The sequence below is a fragment of the Orbicella franksi genome, chromosome 5 (assembly GCF_964199315.1).
Source record: "Orbicella franksi chromosome 5, jaOrbFran1.1, whole genome shotgun sequence".
Taxonomy (NCBI): domain Eukaryota; kingdom Metazoa; phylum Cnidaria; class Anthozoa; order Scleractinia; family Merulinidae; genus Orbicella; species Orbicella franksi.
In genome coordinates this window covers 16,902,401-16,919,873 of record NC_138149.1, presented here as the reverse complement: position 1 = coordinate 16,919,873, position 17,473 = coordinate 16,902,401, and the positions used below count along the sequence as shown (strand labels likewise).

The following is a 17,473-nucleotide window of genomic DNA, read 5'->3' as shown; positions in this document are numbered from 1 at the left end:
AAACAGTTTCGACGATTGGTCGAGCAAAAGGAGAGTTGGATCCGTTTATTACTGCGAAGAAGTTGGTTTTCGCATATCGGCGATTTGGCGCCAAACAAACCACATGTGTATTGCATCAGCACTTTGAACGAGAGGAACTTCTGTGAATGTGCAGACCTGTAATTGTTGCGATTATATGAGGTTAGTAAAATTTGTGGTCTTTCAAAATGTCGAAAGATTTAGAAGCTATCAAGAAAAAGAGAAAATTCCTGAGAAAATCTGTCACAGACACGTTGAAGTTAATCGACGAAGCCCTGTCACAACAAGATAATTATGCACGAGTTCAAGTGTTGAAAGATAATGTCGCAAGTAAGTGGAGTGACTTGCAGGAAGTGCAAGCCACGATGTGCACAATGTTAGAGGATGAAGAGATCGAGGCGGAATGTGAGAGCCATAATGAATACGAAGCGCGTGTAATTGAAAGCATGGCCAAAATGACAAGTTATTTGGCAAGTAAACAAGTTCCCGAAGTACAATTGTTAGGAAGCAATCCACCCGTATCCCAGTCGTCCTCTCAAGTACAAGTTAAGCTACCCAAGATTAATCTACCAACCTTTGACGGAAATGTTTTGAGCTGGCAACCCTATTATCAGTCGATAAAAGTTTCAGTGGTTGACAATCCGTCGTTGGCAGATGTCCAAAAATTAGAGTACTTGATGAGATCGCTAAAGGGTTCGGCTGCTGAAGCGGTGAAAGGTTTTGCAGTGGTACAAGCGAATTACAAGCCAGTTTTGGAAATCTTGAAGGAAAGATTCGGGCATGCAAGGTTAATACTTGATGCACATGTAAGATCCTTGATCCATTTGCCACGTTTGAGCTCTGATGATGCAACCTCCATGCGTAAATTCTACGATGAAGTGATAGGTCACGTTCGCTCTGTTGAGTCCTTTGGTGAAAAGTTTAATTCTGAAACTTTGGCTCCAGTTCTTGTGCCTCTAATAGTTGACAAGCTGCCAAAAAAAGTTGTGGAAAAATGGGAATTGGAGCTTAATGAGGAGAAAGCTAAACAGGACTGTGTGGAAGTGAAAATACTGTTTACTTTCTTGGAGCAATTGATAAGAGCTAAAGAGTCTTCACAGCCTCCTTCTCTTGATTCCAAAGCTCCAGCAAAGGAAAATCTTGGAAATCGTGAAAACCGTTTCAAGTTTAACCGGTCACAAAAATTATCCACCTCTGCATTATGTGCGGCAATGCAAGAGGGCAAGTGTGTCATTTGCTACAAAAACCATGGTTTGAAGTCATGTGTCACTTTTCTGTCATTACCTGTGAAAGAAAGATTCAGAAAAGCAACGTCTAAAGGCCTGTGTTTCCGATGCCTTGAACCTGGTCATAGAGCCGAAGTGTGCCAGAAACCTCCATGCAAGCATTGCCAAGGTAGACATCACAGTCTCCTGCATCAGGATTCAGCTTGTCCTCCCTTGGAAGAAGTCAAGGTGGAATCAGCCCCGGAATTACTACCCTCATCTTCAGGTCCTGCTTTGCCATCCTCAGTTGTGGCAAATTCTGTTGCAGTGAGCTCAGGTGGAAAAGTGATCCTGCAGACCATACCAGCTATTTTGTGTGGATCAAATGGGTGTTCAAAAGTTGTGAGATGTTTCTTTGATCCTGGTTCTCAAACGTTGTTTGTTCGGCAGAGTGTAATTGATGAGCTTGGTCTTGATGGGAAGAGTGTCAAAATTGCTGTTTCTGGATTTGGTGGAGAGGCCACCAAGAGCACTTTGCGGAAGAGAACTGCGTTTACTGTGGCACCTATTGACAAATCTGGACAGCCTCAATGTATTGAGGCACTTACTACACCAGTAATATGCCGGCCAGCTGAAGCTGTGGATATTCATCCAACAAGATGGTGTCACCTTCGAAACATAGCATTTCCTGAAGAATTCCCTAGAGAGGAACAAGAGATTGATGTGCTTATTGGCTTGGATTTCTATTATTCCTTTGTGACAAGAGACATTGTAAGAGGGGGTTCCTGTGAGCCAGTTGCAGTTCGCACAACTTTGGGTTGGGTCTTCTGTGGGCCAACAGGTGGTCATGGCCAAGAATGCACTGTGTCTATGAATGTTCAAATTAGTGTTGAAGAACAATTGAATGAAACACTTCAAAAGTTCTGGGATTTGGAGTCCATTGGTGTCAGACTTGCTGAAAGTTCAATTTCTACTACTCATGCAGAAGATGTGGTCTTGAAGAAGTTTAAAGAGACACTAACATACAATGATGGTCGCTATGAAGTATCCTTACCATGGAAGGAAGATTGCATTTCATTGAAAGATAATTACCGGCAAGCAGAAAGTAGGTTGTACAATCTAGAAAAGAAGCTGCTCCATGAGCCAGTGAAAGCTGCATCGTACAGAGAAGCGATTAACAAGTATGTTGAGAACGGTGTTGCTGAAGAAGTACCTTGTGATGAAATTACACCAACAGATGGGCGTCCGGTGTTCTATCTCCCTCATCATGCGATCATCAGGGAAGACAAGCAGACAACCAAGACAAGAGTTGTGTTTGATGCATCAGCGAAAGATAGCAATGGTGTCTCTCTGAACAGCTGCTTAGAGCCAGGCCCAGCATTACAGCCAGATTTGGTCGGAATTCTTCTGCGTTTTCGAAAGAATTATGTTGGTATCATGGGTGACATAGAGAAGATGTTCTTGCAGATTCGGTTAAAAGAAGAAGACAGAGATTCACACTGGTATCTGTGGAGAGATTTGGACCCCAAGGCCACGCCTAAGATTTACAGAATGACAAGGGTCACATTTGGAGTTGTTTCCAGTCCGTTTCTTGCCATTGGCACTATTCAAGAGCATGTGAAAAGGTGTAAAGAAACATTCCCTGTTGCATCAAATGAAATCTTGAGGAACACTTTTGTTGATGACTTTGCTTCAGGGAGAGACAATGTGCAGGAAACGCTGAAATTACAGCGAAGTGCTACTAAGCTTATGCAGAAAGCTGCCTTTAATTTGACAAAATGGTCAAGCAATTCATCTGAGCTTATGGAGGCCATACCAGAGAGGGACAGAGCAGCAGTTAGTCTTGTCAGCCTGGAAAGTGATCTAGCAGAAGCACATCCAATCACAAAAGCATTAGGATTAAAGTGGAATACACTTACTGACAACCTTGTCTTTACAATTGATGTGGACATTGTTAAGTCGAGATCAAAGACAGTGTACACTAAAAGAAAGGTGGCGTCTTTAGCAGCAAAGATATTTGATCTGATTGGTCTAATCGCACCCTTTTCAGTGAGGTCAAAATTAATTCTTCAAAGCTTGTGGACCAAGGGTGTTGGATGGGATGAGGAAATTCCCATGGAAGTCTCATCGAAATGGAATCAGTGGGTTCAAGAGATTTCTGAACTTGGACACCTTCAAATTTCTAGATGTTACACTGATTTGCCATTAGGTCAGAACCCCAAAGTAGAGCTACATGCATTTGGTGATGCGTCAGAAGTTGCTTATGCCTCTGCAGTTTATCTGAGAGTTGTTTGTGAAGATGGAAGGGTATCTACCAGTCTTGTGATGTCCAAGACCCGAGTGGCTCCTGTAAGGAAGATTACCCTACCGCGCTTAGAGTTGATGGCTGCTGTAATTACTGCTAGACTTTGCACCTATGTCAAAGGTGCAATAGATTGTCCCATTAGCCGCATTGTTTGTTGGACAGACAATTCTTCAACGTTACACTGGATTAGAGGAGCAGCCTCACAGTGGAAACCATTTGTTGCTAATTGTGTTATTGAAATTCAGTCATTGCTGGATCCCAGTGTTTGGAGGTATTGTCCAGGACCGCAGAACCCAGCTGATCTACCTACCCGAGGTTTATCTGCAAGTCAGTTACGAGAGAGTCATTTGTGGTGGAAAGGACCCTCTTGGTTGCAAGAGTCCGAAAAAGATTGGCCCGAGGATTTAAGGTCAAAACCCTCCAGTGAAATTGTTAACCCAGAGAGGAAGAGTAAAGCTAGTGTCAGTTGTGTTGTGCAACCCAAAGAGCCGTTTATTGACTTCACAAGATTCAGCAAGTATAGTCGCTTGCTAAGAACTGTTGCTTGGATCAGAAGATTCGTTAGCAACTCAAGAGTGAAAGAAGAGGAAAGAATTGACAGCCCTTTAACTGGTTTAGAGATACAAAATGCAGAAGAATGGTTGATATCTCATGTACAAGAAGCAGGTTTTCCTGAAGAAATTGCGTCATGTAAACAGCATGGTCCAGTGAAGGACAGCAACCTTGCCAATTTAAACCCGTTTATGTGTCCGACTAGTCATTTTCTTCGTGTTGGAGGAAGAATTCACAAGTCACTGTTGCCAGAAGAGGAGAAACATCCTATTATCCTGCCTTCTAACCATCCTGTTGTTAAGTTGTTAATTGATGATATTCACAGCCGTGAACTACATGCTGGAGTTGAACACACTTTGTCACTTTTGTGACAGAGATTTTGGGTGATCAAGGGACGATCGACCGTCCGTCAGACACTAAGGAACTGTCTAATTTGTCGCCATTACCAAACAAAACCCTTTGGTCAGCAGATGGCACCACTTCCTGAAGACAGAATTAAGCCTGCACCACCGTTCACTAATGTGGGTCTAGACTTTGCTGGTCCTTTGTATTTGAAAGACAGTGGTGAAAAAGTCTATATCTGTTTATTTACATGTGCAGTTACCTGTGCAATACACTTGGAGTTGGTATGTGATATGACAACTGAGCGATTTCTCCTTGCTCTTAGACGGATGATTGCAAGAAGAGGAATGTGCAGCATTATTTGGTCAGATAATGCAAAAACTTTTAAGGCTGCTAACAAGGAGCTACAGCGATGTTGGAGAGTATTGGAATCAGACCAGACCCAAAGTGCTTTGTCTGAAAAGAAGATTCAGTGGAAGTTCATTGTGGAAAAAGCCCCATGGTGGGGTGGCTTTTATGAACGTCTTGTAAAGAGTGTCAAGACGCCACTGAAGAAACTATTTGCCAAAGCAATGTTGGATGCCGAGCAGTTAACTACTATTTTAGCTGAAATTGAAGCACAGCTGAACAGTCGTCCTCTTACTTACCTTGGTGCAGACCCTGATGACTACAGTGTGATTACCCCTGCACAGATTTTGATTGGCAGGAATCTTCAAGCGTGTCCGACTAAAGACACTCATGTTTCAGAACAGACCTCAAGAGCCCACACCAAACGTTTTCAGTATCACCAGAAGCTTGTAAATGGATTTTGGAAGCGTTGGCATGCAGAGTACCTAAAATCCCTGACACCTCTCAAGAAATGGTACAAGATTGGTCGTGAAATCTGCAAAGGTGACTTGGTCCTAGTAAGTGAGGATCGCGTAGCTCGGGGTCAGTGGTCACGTGTACGAGTGGAAGACACCCACACAGACCGTGATGGTCTTGTCCGGTCCGTTACCCTGCGGACCTCATCTGGAAGTCTTACCCGTCGTCCAGTACAGCGGTTACACCTGTTTGAAAGCTCTGATGCTGACTTAGCTGCTGAACTTAATTGAACTTTATGAGACCTTGTTGAACATTTTAGTTGAACTCTATTGAACTTGGTTGACAAGTTACATGTAGTGATGCACTCCCTGCATTGGGCGGGAGGATGTTCCGAACTGAAATTTTGTGTTCATTTTGTGTAAGGCGCGTTGCCTATTTACCGAGTGGAGACTAGGTCCGAGTGATGACATGTTGTAAAAAAAAACGTGAGCTGGACGTTCGGGTCGAAGAGCAGATGAATATTGTTATAAATTTTGTTGCGTTTATGGAATAAATCGTTCATTTTCAATGAGTTTGCAGTGACCTTTCATCTGCTGTTTCCTGACCAAATTTGAATTTGTGGAGGGAGGAAAACTGGAGAAAAAACCTTGGAGGAAGGTGAGAACCAACAATAAACATGCCAGGTCCTGGATTTAAACTCAGGCCACGTTGGTGGGAGGCAAGTGATCTCACCACACTGCCATCCATTCTCCCCCTTTTTTGGGGGTATTGCAAGTTGTTACTTTGTGTGGCTTGTGCCACAATTCTTATCTTCAAATTCCGTTTACTAAATCAGGAAGTTGTAAAGTGGCTGTAGTGTTTTGATTAGAGTGTAGTTTGACTCTGGGTTTGTCTTCCAGAAGTTTCCTTTCATCCCTCATTTTACTGCCTTTGAAACAAACATCACTGGCAAAAGAACTAAACAATTATTGTGGTGGTGGCAGTGAAAGATGGGTTGTATAAAGTACACTGAATCTGGTAATGTGCTATGTAAGATCTGTATCTAAAAAACAGGGAGATAGTTTTCAGCATGAGAAAGACATCTTGATGAGGTGGCCATTTTATCTGTAAAGATGTTAACTAAATGGGAAGGGGTATAACCATATTTTTGGTAAAAGAGTCTTATTACTTGACAAATTTTGACAATTTTACTCACAGAGCACCAAAAGTAGTAACAGGAGCTGGAAAATGGTGCTAAAATGTATGAACTAAACAAGATTGAGGTTTATGTACAAAAGACTTTATTTTCACAAACAATACAAAAGATGCAATAGGAATATTTGATGTAAAACAGTGTAAGTGGAAATCCACCATCTTTATTCAATTATCAGTGTAAATGTATGTTATCAATGTATATGTGCAAGTGGCCACTCTATGTGGCCACTTTCTCTTGTTGATGGAAAGAAGCTCCTTGCATGCTAGTAAATAGCAATATTTTGATGAGTGGCATCATAACATCCCAATAAAATTATTGTAAAATCTGGAATTCATTGTGAAATTCAAAAGCAGTTAAATACATTAATATATAGCATTGTTGCTAGTAATACCGGTATCCTAATTATTTTTAAGTATAAAATAACTTGAAAGATATTCCAATGTCATCAAGTAACACATCTTTTAAAAAAGCTTTATCAGTAATGCAGGGGCATGCCAAAAACATTTTGATCGTAGCCAGCAGTTTTGTGTGAAATAATATAATGAATTCTGGTGATCATCAGCAGTTTTGAGTAGAAGTATTTATTTTAATAAATAATTAACATTTTTTCATCAATGACAATTTATAGAACAAGGTAGTTGTAATCAGAAAGAAACAATATCTTAAATACTAAAGAAAAACTCTACTGTTAGTAAGAACAGATTTGCACTTTCAAATAAAAGAAGAAAATTTGACACAAATATAAGCCGTACATTTTGAATGTTCAATGCTGTGCCTTTTTGGATACATTTTTTTGGGCAAACATACCATGTCATAAAATCTAATGGCAGTAATAAGAAAAAGAAAACCCAAAATAGTCAATGGTTATACCATGTTCTTCTCTGTTATACCTATTGAATACATGTGTCAAGCAAACAAGTGTGAGGGTTTACAGACAGATATAGATGGAATGATACCCATAGAAACAATGTTAAGAACTTTTTCTCACTAAAAACTGGTGATTTAAAATTTTCGTTTTGAGGTCAGGTACCATTTGAAGGTACAAACTATTCTAACATTCCCTTGTTTTGCACAGTTCTTTTGTAATAAGTATCTCTAGGATGGTAATGTGAAAACAACTACTGCAGTTAATTTTCCTCCACAGGAGGCACTGAATGTTGGGTTAAATTTTTTAATTTCTTGTTTATGGTACATTGTTTTGGTTTAATCTGGAGCTGAGCTTCTGCTGTCACAGAAGGTTCTTCCTGTTTGAAAAAAAAGAAAAAGAAAAAAATCAGGCAGAGGTATCATTAATATTATTGATGAAAATTAGCTGCAACACAAAAAGTATTTTTTAAAAGATAAGAAGAATATGAACTGTATTGCTCAACGCAGACATGAAACAACCACAGCTCAAAGCAAGGCAATCTTTAACCAGCCAGTGTGGAAGCTTTTTGTGGAACTCATTCCTAAGGTTGAGCACTATGGTTTGATCACCAGACAAGTTTGAAATTGAGATCTTGGAGTTTTAACCTTGGCTGGAATCATTGTTAGTATTATTTTCAATGGGAAGACACTTCACTCTCACATAGCCTCTCCCATCCAAAAAATAAAGTGATATTGAATGATAACCCTGAAATGGACCAGTGTCTGATCCAGGGAGAAGAAAAATACTCCTTGTCACTTCATGCGAGAGAAATAGCAGGCAAAAGGGGCTGCTACTTTTAGGTAGCTGTTACTTTCAGATGGTTAAAAACCGTTTCTGACGGTAACAGTCGTTTCAGACAAAGTGGACACGTAACACATGAAATTAAAAGTTCCACTTACGTATGTTCCTAACTACCCACATAAACAAAGCTAAATGCATGGGCTAAAGTACTATGGTCGCATTATATCACAATGCAACTGATTACACTACAGTGTATCATTTTACTCTGCTGCTAGACCAAAACAGCTCATAAATCATAGTTTCAAGAAAAATTCAGTTAAGTTTGAAGTAAAATCAGAAATAACTCTGACTTCAAGTTGTCCAGTCCTGCAGTCAGGCTGTTCCATCCACACTACACTTAAGATCAGAGAGCCTCTCTTTTAGTGACTTCTTCAAAGGACTGCTTTGGGTGGGCCATTACTTTCGGGGTTCAATAGGAAGGTAAAAAAAATTAATGTTACGTTTGGAGAGTCATTATTTTTTGGAAGGGGGGAGGGCATTACTTTCGGAATTCTAAGGTAGTCACCAGATTGATGGGCCACTTCGCTCAAAGGCAGGCTTTACCTAGATTAAATGGTGAGCACAAATAAAATCTTTGGAATGCCATGTAGCTTGCATTGAGCTTATGAACACCACCAGCAAACATCTCTTTTGTATATAATTGAAACCTATTGAACTAGCAAACCAGTTGTTCACACTACTGCAACTAACATTGGTATGGTACAAACCTCTTCATCCTCACTGATCACTGCTTCTGGAACAGAGCGATCTAATGTCAACACTTCCTTTACCCGTGACTCATCTAATACTCTATGAGAAAAATAATTGATTAGCTGAATCATAACCTTAATGTCATTTAAAGGATAGAAAAACTAGTTTGAGCCTTTTTAGCCAAAAAGCACAATTTCTCTCTTTTGGAACCTGTAATATTGTTACATTGAAAGAATAACTGGAAGTCATTAAATTGTTGGGGCAAAGTGAAAAGTTCTGGAGGGTGACCTGCAATAAACTAAAATCCAGGGGGAATGAGAAACCCTACATGTTGGTGAGATGTCTGAATACCCAGTCCTTAGGATGGAAATATGCTTGTAATGTTACAACACCGGGAGGCGGACAGGGAGTTCAATGTCTGTAGTGGGAGATGGGATGCTGAAAAGATTGTCAAAGTACTGTACCATGCTATAACATTATCTCTTATCAGTTGCTATGGTTTTTCAAATTATAAAACTTTGGCTTCTGATTGGCAGACCCAACTTGAGTTTCAGGACAATGTTATGATCAGGTCTAAATGTTCAGAAGTGTAAATTTCCTTCTCATAGATGGAGAGTTTCAGGATCTTCAAGGTTCTTTAAACTAACATTTAAGTCACTTCCCCACTTTAAGTTTTTTCTCTACCTTCTCTCCACTGCATTCAGCAAAACTTACAGTTTGTTAAAGAGACCTAGGTCCTCCTGACTCCATCTGGAGATGTGACCTCTTTTGATGTCCTCTGCCACCTAAATGAAACAAATATCATTTAAAAAAATATTCAAAAAACATAGGTTAATAAAAGTGGATTTCAGGATGTGGAGCAAATTGACACCAGTGGGGGCAAATAATCACATTTAAATCAAAATTTATAGAAAGATATCTAATCTTATGGCTAGTGCACTGAATGTTAGAGTGAAAGGGTTGTTGAGGAAAGTTTTTCATTTAAAGATATTCAGTTCAAAAAGATTTGCCTGCCTGTGAAAATGTTAATGAAACCCCTGCTTGGGGATGACACTCCCACAGCAATCTTCTCAACTCGATGAATGCTAGCAAATTGTAAGCAGTAACCTATAAAAGATTTGTATGTCATCCAGGAGTTTTAGGAAAACTACTGATCGTCTAAATGTTCTACACTTAGATGTAATTAAGTGCCATCCATCTTTTTCTGGTTGCCCTGCATTTTTATTATTTATTTATTTATTTTTTTTACCAAGTAGCATCCCAAAATGTGGGAGGGATGGGGATTCCAAGTCACTTTATTTTACAGAAACTGTGATGAGTTGTCAGTTTTGATGCCAACTAGCTCCTCAGAACTCGAAATTTCAAATTATAAATGACGTAAAAATTACTTCATATGTTCTTTTGGTGTCACCTACTCTCCCATTGGCACCCTCCTACATCAAAACTTAATGAAACCTACTAACTGTAGGTAACAAAAGTTTATTTGACATGTAAATTGCTTGTCTTCAGCTATTATTACCATCTTTACCCAAACCAAGGCCTTAAAAGCTGTGCAAGTATGACCAACAGTTATGTTTACTGGTAAACATCCAGTACATTCTCATTTTCCACAAAATGAGTGGGCTACTTTTGTTTCTCATTGTTCTTTACTATTGTAAAACCATTTGACAATCAATCAGTTACAAATCCGACTATGAGAAATGTTCTTCAGGGTTCGAATAAAACTTAAATCCAGCTTGCCCTTTGGACAAGGAGATCTCGAATTTTGCTAGCCCCGGGCAAGTCTTAGTTATTATTTTTTTAATTTAGTTGGCAGACAACAAGCCTGGGCCCTTGCCCGACAGGCAGGTAAGAATGAAAAGTTACCTTGAATTCCCAGCAGTGAAATCTACTGGTACTTAGAAAACAGTCTTAAGAAAATATGTGCGCTGATTGGTCAAAAAGCGTGTTTCTATAACTCGTCTCTATCACACGATAGAAATCGAGATCAAATAATCTAATTGCTTAATAGAAACACTGGTCAAAGTTTGGGAGAACTTGAAAAAGCTGTGGAAACACTCGGCTGCAGCTTGTGTTCCCACAGCATTTCTCATTCTCCCAAACTTCCTCTCGTGTTTCTATAACTCGATAGAAACATCGTACATGTTTTCTATTTCCTAATTATTGGACAACTGAACAATTTTTTTTAAGCCTTGTTCTTTAATAGGGAAAACTGCTGGGTGCATTTGGTTTTCTGTGCTTCTGTTATATGTGTTGGGCAGTCATGTGAGCATTACAATAAATAAACAAATCTAACAAAGAAGACAAAGGTATTAACTCAGTGTTTGTTGAATGAGGCCAAACTTCATTAATCCTTGGACTCACCTCAAACTTATAACCAAAGTCTGTCCAGTTGTACTCAATAACCCTAGAGCCAAGGTTTCTTGAAGAAAAAAACCCACATTAACACAGTGTGGTTAGAGATATTATTTGATTTATATATTGATGTAAATTAGGGAGAAAAACATCTAGAGGTTAAAGCAAGACTGGAATACAAGAAGTGATGAAAGTTTCAAGATTGAGGGAATGCCTTTTAAACACATAGAACAATATATGATAATGTATGCTGTTCAGTAAGCTGTTCCTATAGGTCCAGTGTGCTGACGTAATATGTTTTTGGTTTGTGCATTGCCATGTGTTATTTAGTCTCCTTCGCAGCCATTTTTTGGACGCCATGGCATGCAATGCTCCCAGTGAGCATTGTGTGGCATCCCAAAAAATGGCTGTGAAGGAGATTATGTGTTACTCAGTTCGGTTCCTTGCAACAATGTACATGACACAGTTGTTTGATTAAATAGTCCTAAAATCAGTGGCCCTGTAGCAGTGTTCATGTAAATAGTTCCTTTCATCAAAATCTCAAGCTACAGGTGCAAGAAAATTAAATACTACCTGTAGCTTAAGAAAATATTACACAGCAAAATGTCTGAAAGATCTTCCTACCTCATTTCATTTAAAAATGTTTTATAAGATGCATCAAGTCCTTTAAGGTATTCTAATGGAATCCCACTCTCATAGTCCTTAAAAAAATATATGCAGTATGTTAGTGAAAATGACGTCAAGAGAGAGATCACTTGGAAGATGAACCTCTGCTGAAAGTGGTCTAAAGCTTGGCAAGAGTCAATGTGTATCTAAAACAACTCTTACAGTACTTCTTTCCACTCAGGTCATGACTATGAATGGGTATTGATTGGCTGGTAGTAAATTTAAGGAGCCTAAGGCTGCCTGACCTGTATGCTGTAATAACAAGTAGTTTACAATGGAATTCAATTTGACTTGGAGAGAAAAGTGAGCCAAATTAACTCAGATGATGGGGAAAATACCCGACCACTGGCCCCTACTGACAGCCTTGATACTAGTGAAAAATTTTGAGGGAACATGTCTTTTGGGCTAGCACATCATAGTTTTGTACCCTATCCACTATACCCTGGACAGTCAATGATGTTTTCAACAACCAGGCCCATAAGGTAGATTACTAATAACATCTATATTTATGGTGTTTGTAAGGTTCTTTTTTCTTTTCCCAAGTAAAATAAATCAAAATTTTGACTCTCACTTGAAATTGTAAAGCTAACCCAAAATTCCAACTCAAGCTGACGAAGATTCCACCACAAACTCCATTGAACATTTATGAGAAGTAAATACATTACTATCAGGGCTGTCATTAAGGGTTGCAACCTGTAACACCTGTTATGGTTGAGTATGCTTGATTTTCCCTTGATGCTACGGGTGAAATTGCCTCTTTTTGATAGGATTCACCCACAAAGTAACAAGTTTGTGACGGGTGTGGAGAACAGGGCTACAGGTGACTACGACATACCCTTCCTCGCCCACGTATACGTTCATTGCATGTCTCAGGTGGAACATCGAGATATAAGGTGGTGTGAGGAACCAGGACTGCCTTTAAAGCTTGCTTCTTCAAGTCTTTGTAGTACTCATAACCTGAAGGAATTCATTTCAGAGCAAATTGTTATAACTAGTGAGACAATCTCAGATAGTGCAGAGTGTAATTTACGGCTCTGATGCAGTAGTCACACAGGCCCTCACCCCTGCTGTTCTTTCCCTAGGTAGTCAACTGGGCCTTTTCCCCTTTGCAGAATATGAGCGTTCAAAAACTTGATAAGACATAATCTTAGCTGTGTGTAGGTTTCATGTTTGTGTTTTGCCAAAAAATAACTTACAATTACTGTTTGTCAAGACGGTTTTAAGTTTATTGTGGTATTTTATCTTGAGTTTCATTCATTTTGTAGCATTACTTTTCACACCAACGCTTGTAATTTGATACTTTTGTTTTCCTCATGAATGTATGCAACAAGATACCCTTGTTTCCACAAAAATATAAGATGTGTATTTTTTTAACTTACTGCTGGAGATAAATGGAATATAACAGTTAAATATCTGCTAAAAAGTCAAAGAGGAACGATTTTGTTTTATTCAAAATGTAAATTTTCATTTCACTGATAAACAAGAATTAATCTAATTATCAAATAGTCACGTCGCATCACGGAATAGTGTGTTCTAATTCTGTTGCCAGCCGAGTTGGTGTGAACAATAAAACCACATCAAACTAATAAACAACGCTATTGAGTGATATAACTGAGGAGCATTTCAACGAGAAGTATTGAAGGTAGAGATCTTTACTGGACCGAAGTTATATTCCACATCGGTGAGCGACTCGCCTCATTGACTGATGAAATTAATTGGAGATTTCAGTAAGTGTCACGGAGACTGCGGCAATAACAACAAAGTTTCTTTTGTTGCAAATTTACTAGTTTTACATGTAACTAACATGGGAAAGTTTCGGCTGAATATGATCTTTGGGCTCTCTTTCAAACAAGCTGCTAAGGAGAAAAAATATGTTCCCATTCTCTATTTCAACCCTGGCAAACACAGAATAGTTATAAAACAGCAGGCAACATTTCTTGAATCGAGCTAGGGAAGATTCCAGAAGATATGCAGTCACAGTAGTGTTCTTTGCACTAAAAAAGGAGAACTGATGTTACCTGAAATATAACTGCATCCCAGCCAAAACGGGAGTGTGATATCACTCATTACAAAAATAAAAAAAGCCGTGCATCTGAACGCGAGAACGGAGTTTATCACACTAGCAATGCTAGAATGCATACATCTTATATGTTATGAAACGTATCTTTCACCTAACATATAGTCGACTTTGACGCTAACTAATCTGCGCACGTGTTTGGAGCAAATTGCTTTTGTTCTTGAGAGAATGGCACCACAAGGATAGCATGAGATTTGCAAAACCATATATATATTTTTATCCTGTGATCAGAGAAAGCAATGTAAGTATGACACGTTTTGCGTAATGCACTTGGGTACCTACTGTACCCAATCCCCCCTTCCCGCAAGGCTAATTGATTAATTGAAATTAATTAATTAACCAAACATTAAAGTTTACACCTTATTGGCGTTAGCGACTTAGCGAACAGCAGCCCCCTAACCCATCCCAATAGTACACTCTGCACTAAAAATAAATAGGATAAAAGTTCTTTTATCCAACTATTTCAGCCCAAGTTCAAAACATGTACGATGTATATTTGTATTGGTGGTTAGACTGACTTTCTTTATTCTCCTTGTTTGTTAGTCTGCAAAGCATGAGTTTTGTATAAGCAAAGTCTGGTAAGGTAATGATGGGTCAGGGGTAGTGGGGCAAGCCTAGGTCCCACCACGTCTTGCCTTGTCGAGTTTTTTGCTCTCAGTCCAATTTATGCATGTAACAATCAGTCTTGAAATAACATTTAGAAGACAGGAAAATCATATTGATCATGGTATGGCTCAATTCAACCCAATGAAAACCAAGCAGGAATTTTACTGCTTAGCTTTTTAAAACCCAGACAAACAAACTTTTGCTTAATGTAGTATCACAGATGTTCACTGCTGTTTGTCAAACAAAAATGTGGAGAAAGAAGTGTGTTTTGAAATGCAACACTACATATCACTTTATTTCTAAACTTACAGAAAATATATTCAGAGACAGGGTAACTAATTTTTTGATGTGGATATAATTTGCACCTTCTGGAGAGATGGTCCCTTGCTGATAATTCACTTCAGCAAATACTGCATCACTGAAAACTGATCTATCCAATAGTACTCCTTGACCTGTAAAAAGGTTTTAAATATATTTAACCCAAGAGCACCATCATAAAATATATTGCATTTAGACCATTTACATAGCGGTAAGTATAGTACAGTACAACCACTTCAACTGGGACAACCTCGGAGTTTTCAGCTAATTAGTGCATGATTTTAAACCCCGGGAACAGAATGTCCTAAATGCCAAACTGTCTTCTACTGTACCCTCCTCTTCTGACTTGTAGAAGTTACCTATAAAATTCCTGTCCTTTATTCCTCCATCACCTCTGTGTCTAATGATTACTCGTTTCTCTGAGGTTATCCACCTCCCTATCCCATTCCACATGTTTGAAAGGAGAGAGTTTTTCCACTTTTGTTAAAGGAGTGGTCAATATTACCCAGACCCTGAATTAGTTTTTGACTGATAATCATTTACAAAAATGCAATTTGTCCATAATAATTGCCTTTATAGTAAGTTTATTTTATTTTTAACTCTACTGACCAGTTTGAAGAATATGTTTGGTGGCATTGATGTAAGTTCTGAATCGCTGATTGAAGATCCAAAGTTGTAATTTCAAGGCGTACTTCTTTGGGTCACGGTAAAACTTAGCTAGGTAAGGATTCTTTGTTGTGGGTTCCAGGAACACACGATAGTTTAACTGTCTTGCCAGCTGGCACGCTAGAGTTGATTTACCAACCCCAATGTTTCCTTCCACAATAACAAGTTGTGGAGACGTCGATGTATTTGGTCCGATTGACTTCGACCCAATCATTGTAGCGTTTAGAACTGAGCTTGACAGGGAAAATTTGAAGCACTGATATCTGCTGGGAAAACGGAAAGAACAGCATTGTACCAACGAAGAGATTCGACACATCGCAGCTCTGCAAATGTCTCCACGATGGAATCTTCCACACACTAAACATCGCTTTGCTGACTTCACGATGAAAAGCGTCCTTGAGATGCTTCCAGATTAAAAGAAAGTCTTATCGACTTCATTTTAAATACTCTAATCTGTTAAAATCGAATGGAAGAAAGACCTTTTGCGCGGCCTACCGCAAGAGACTGGTTAAAAGATAACAATTTCCAAACTCACCTTTCTACTGGCGCTCTTCTTGTTTGAAAATCATTCCCGCCAAAACGCTTCTTCCCAAGAGCCTTTTCGTTGTTGCGTGGAGCCGCGCGCGAAACATGCTGCCCTTTTGGGACATGCAGGACTAGCCCACGCGACTGGTGAGCGGAACTGTGCAGAGAACAACACAGCTGAACGACCAGCTGAACATAGCCTGGCTGAAACAGGAAATATTTGCCATGGTAAGAGATAAAAAAACTGAATTACAGTTTTAAGTTGTAGAGTTTAATGCATTATGATGGTTTTAATTGCCTGTTACAGTTTATTAACCTGTAGATAAATCTCTAGTTTGATCCCGTTGTACTTCGGACGTCCATGTTTGTCATGTTTACGTTTTTATCGACAGGCCAACTTCAGTTACTGTTTTTGCCATCGTGTATGTTAGCAGCACGCTCATAATTTCTAAGATAATTTAGTGGTAAGCTACGTTTTCGCGAGTCTTCGGGAGCTCACTTCGTACGGGCGAGTTTCAGCGACAAAACAGCTGATTCGTAGAGAAGCTATAGAAATATTGAATCGGGTAACCGGTCATGACGCCCCCAAGATATAACGCCCCCGACATGACGCCCCCCAACTACAAGACATAACGCCCCCTATAAGACATAATGCCCCCTACCATTAAGATATAACGCCTTCGATAGAAAGATAGTTACAAAACACCCGAGATCCAAACGAAAAACGATAAGCTTACGAACAATCAAAAATAATAAATTAGCTTACATAAAAAATCGATTTTTTATATCTTCATTTTCTCTAGTTTACTCTATTCGGTCGTTTCACGTTGTTGTTCCATGCACGTTGCTTGTTTGTAGTTGTTTCCTTCAGTTTTGTGCTGACTTATTGCATCGCTCAATCTGTTCCATTGTTTTGGGTGCCATTTTTGACACAAAACTTGGTCCTAAGTCTTCGCGCAGGTCAATATGAAAGAATGAGGTATGATGATGACGTAACTGTCGAAATGGCACTCCAGTTAGCTTAAACAGTGCTTTGCTTAGCCTAAATAGTGCTTCAGTTAGCCTAAAGATCACTGACTTGAAGGTGGTTAGCTCTCAATAATTGTATGGGTTAACCGTATCTCACATTGTTAAGTGCCATTTCCTCATTTCGCCACTTCGTGTTTTAAAGACACCCAAAAAAATTACCGCAGCTGATTTCTGTTTACGGTCGATGCCATTTGTAGAAATTTCTAAGTGTTGCAAAAATGACATCAACCCTTAACGAAATGGACAACTGCTTCAGGGCCCTGTAGCGCTACACATATGCAAGTAACAAAACACAAAATTTACTCTTAAAGTATTTTATTCACCTGTTATAGCCATCACACTGAACGCCTCCTGACGGGGTCTTGCAAGTGCTTCGCAAGCAATACGAAAGTTAGACTGTTCACAGCCCTCT

General features: G+C 39.3%; 4 protein-coding genes across 7 annotated transcripts in view; 3 read left to right on the top strand and 1 right to left on the bottom strand.

Moving 5' to 3' along the window:
* The first annotated feature begins 206 nt into the window (after positions 1-206).
* On the top strand, positions 207-4,451 carry LOC145486832 (uncharacterized). The gene has a single exon (XM_081465549.1). It carries the CDS (start codon positions 207-209, stop codon positions 4,449-4,451), a length of 4,245 nt encoding a protein of 1,414 aa, XP_081321675.1.
* A 2,038-nt stretch (positions 4,452-6,489) lies between these two features.
* On the bottom strand, positions 6,490-16,049 carry LOC145486482 (deoxyguanosine kinase-like). 3 transcript variants are annotated; one of them, XM_081465155.1, is made up of 9 exons: positions 16,043-16,049; positions 15,451-15,770; positions 14,889-14,975; positions 12,676-12,797; positions 11,799-11,875; positions 11,184-11,241; positions 9,534-9,604; positions 8,837-8,918; positions 6,490-7,665 (listed from the first exon to the last, which is right to left on the bottom strand). In XM_081465155.1, exons 2-9 carry the CDS (start codon positions 15,719-15,721, stop codon positions 7,549-7,551), a joined length of 885 nt encoding a protein of 294 aa, XP_081321281.1. In that variant the 5' UTR covers positions 15,722-15,770; positions 16,043-16,049; the 3' UTR covers positions 6,490-7,548. The 3 variants fall into 3 exon arrangements, with proteins under 3 accessions (XP_081321281.1, XP_081321279.1, XP_081321280.1); XM_081465153.1 differs by lacking the exon at positions 16,043-16,049 and having other exon boundaries at positions 15,451-16,025; XM_081465154.1 differs by lacking the exons at positions 14,889-14,975; positions 16,043-16,049 and having other exon boundaries at positions 15,451-16,026.
* An 8-nt stretch (positions 16,050-16,057) lies between these two features.
* Positions 16,058-17,473, top strand: part of LOC145486481 (meiosis-specific protein MEI4-like) — a 114,320-nt gene continuing 112,904 nt past the window's right edge. For both annotated transcript variants that reach the window (XM_081465152.1, XM_081465151.1), the window contains exon 1: positions 16,058-16,260. The gene's annotated coding sequence lies outside the window, so the exon portion shown is untranslated. The remainder of the gene's footprint in view (positions 16,261-17,473) is intronic.
* The window catches only part of LOC145486486 (uncharacterized), a 5,287-nt gene continuing 4,081 nt past the window's right edge, over positions 16,268-17,473 (top strand). The window contains exon 1 of the mRNA XM_081465157.1: positions 16,268-17,473. This exon is cut by the window's right edge and continues 4,081 nt beyond it. The gene's annotated coding sequence lies outside the window, so the exon portion shown is untranslated.

What these genes read in the sequence shown, in the direction of transcription:
- LOC145486482 (XM_081465153.1), bottom strand. Translation starts at nt 15,823, where the DNA reads ATGTGTCGAATCTCTTCGTTGGTACAATGCTGTTCTTTCCGTTTTCCC. An exon ending in AGGGACCATCTCTCCAGAAG is followed by an intron (nt 12,798 to 14,888) that starts GTGCAAATTATA and finishes GAATTCCTTCAG; the next exon opens with GTTATGAGTACTACAAAGAC. An exon ending in GTATACGTGGGCGAGGAAGG is followed by an intron (nt 11,876 to 12,675) that starts GTATGTCGTAGT and finishes TATTTTTTTAAG; the next exon opens with GACTATGAGAGTGGGATTCC.
- LOC145486832 (XM_081465549.1), top strand. Translation starts at nt 207, where the DNA reads ATGTCGAAAGATTTAGAAGCTATCAAGAAAAAGAGAAAATTCCTGAGA.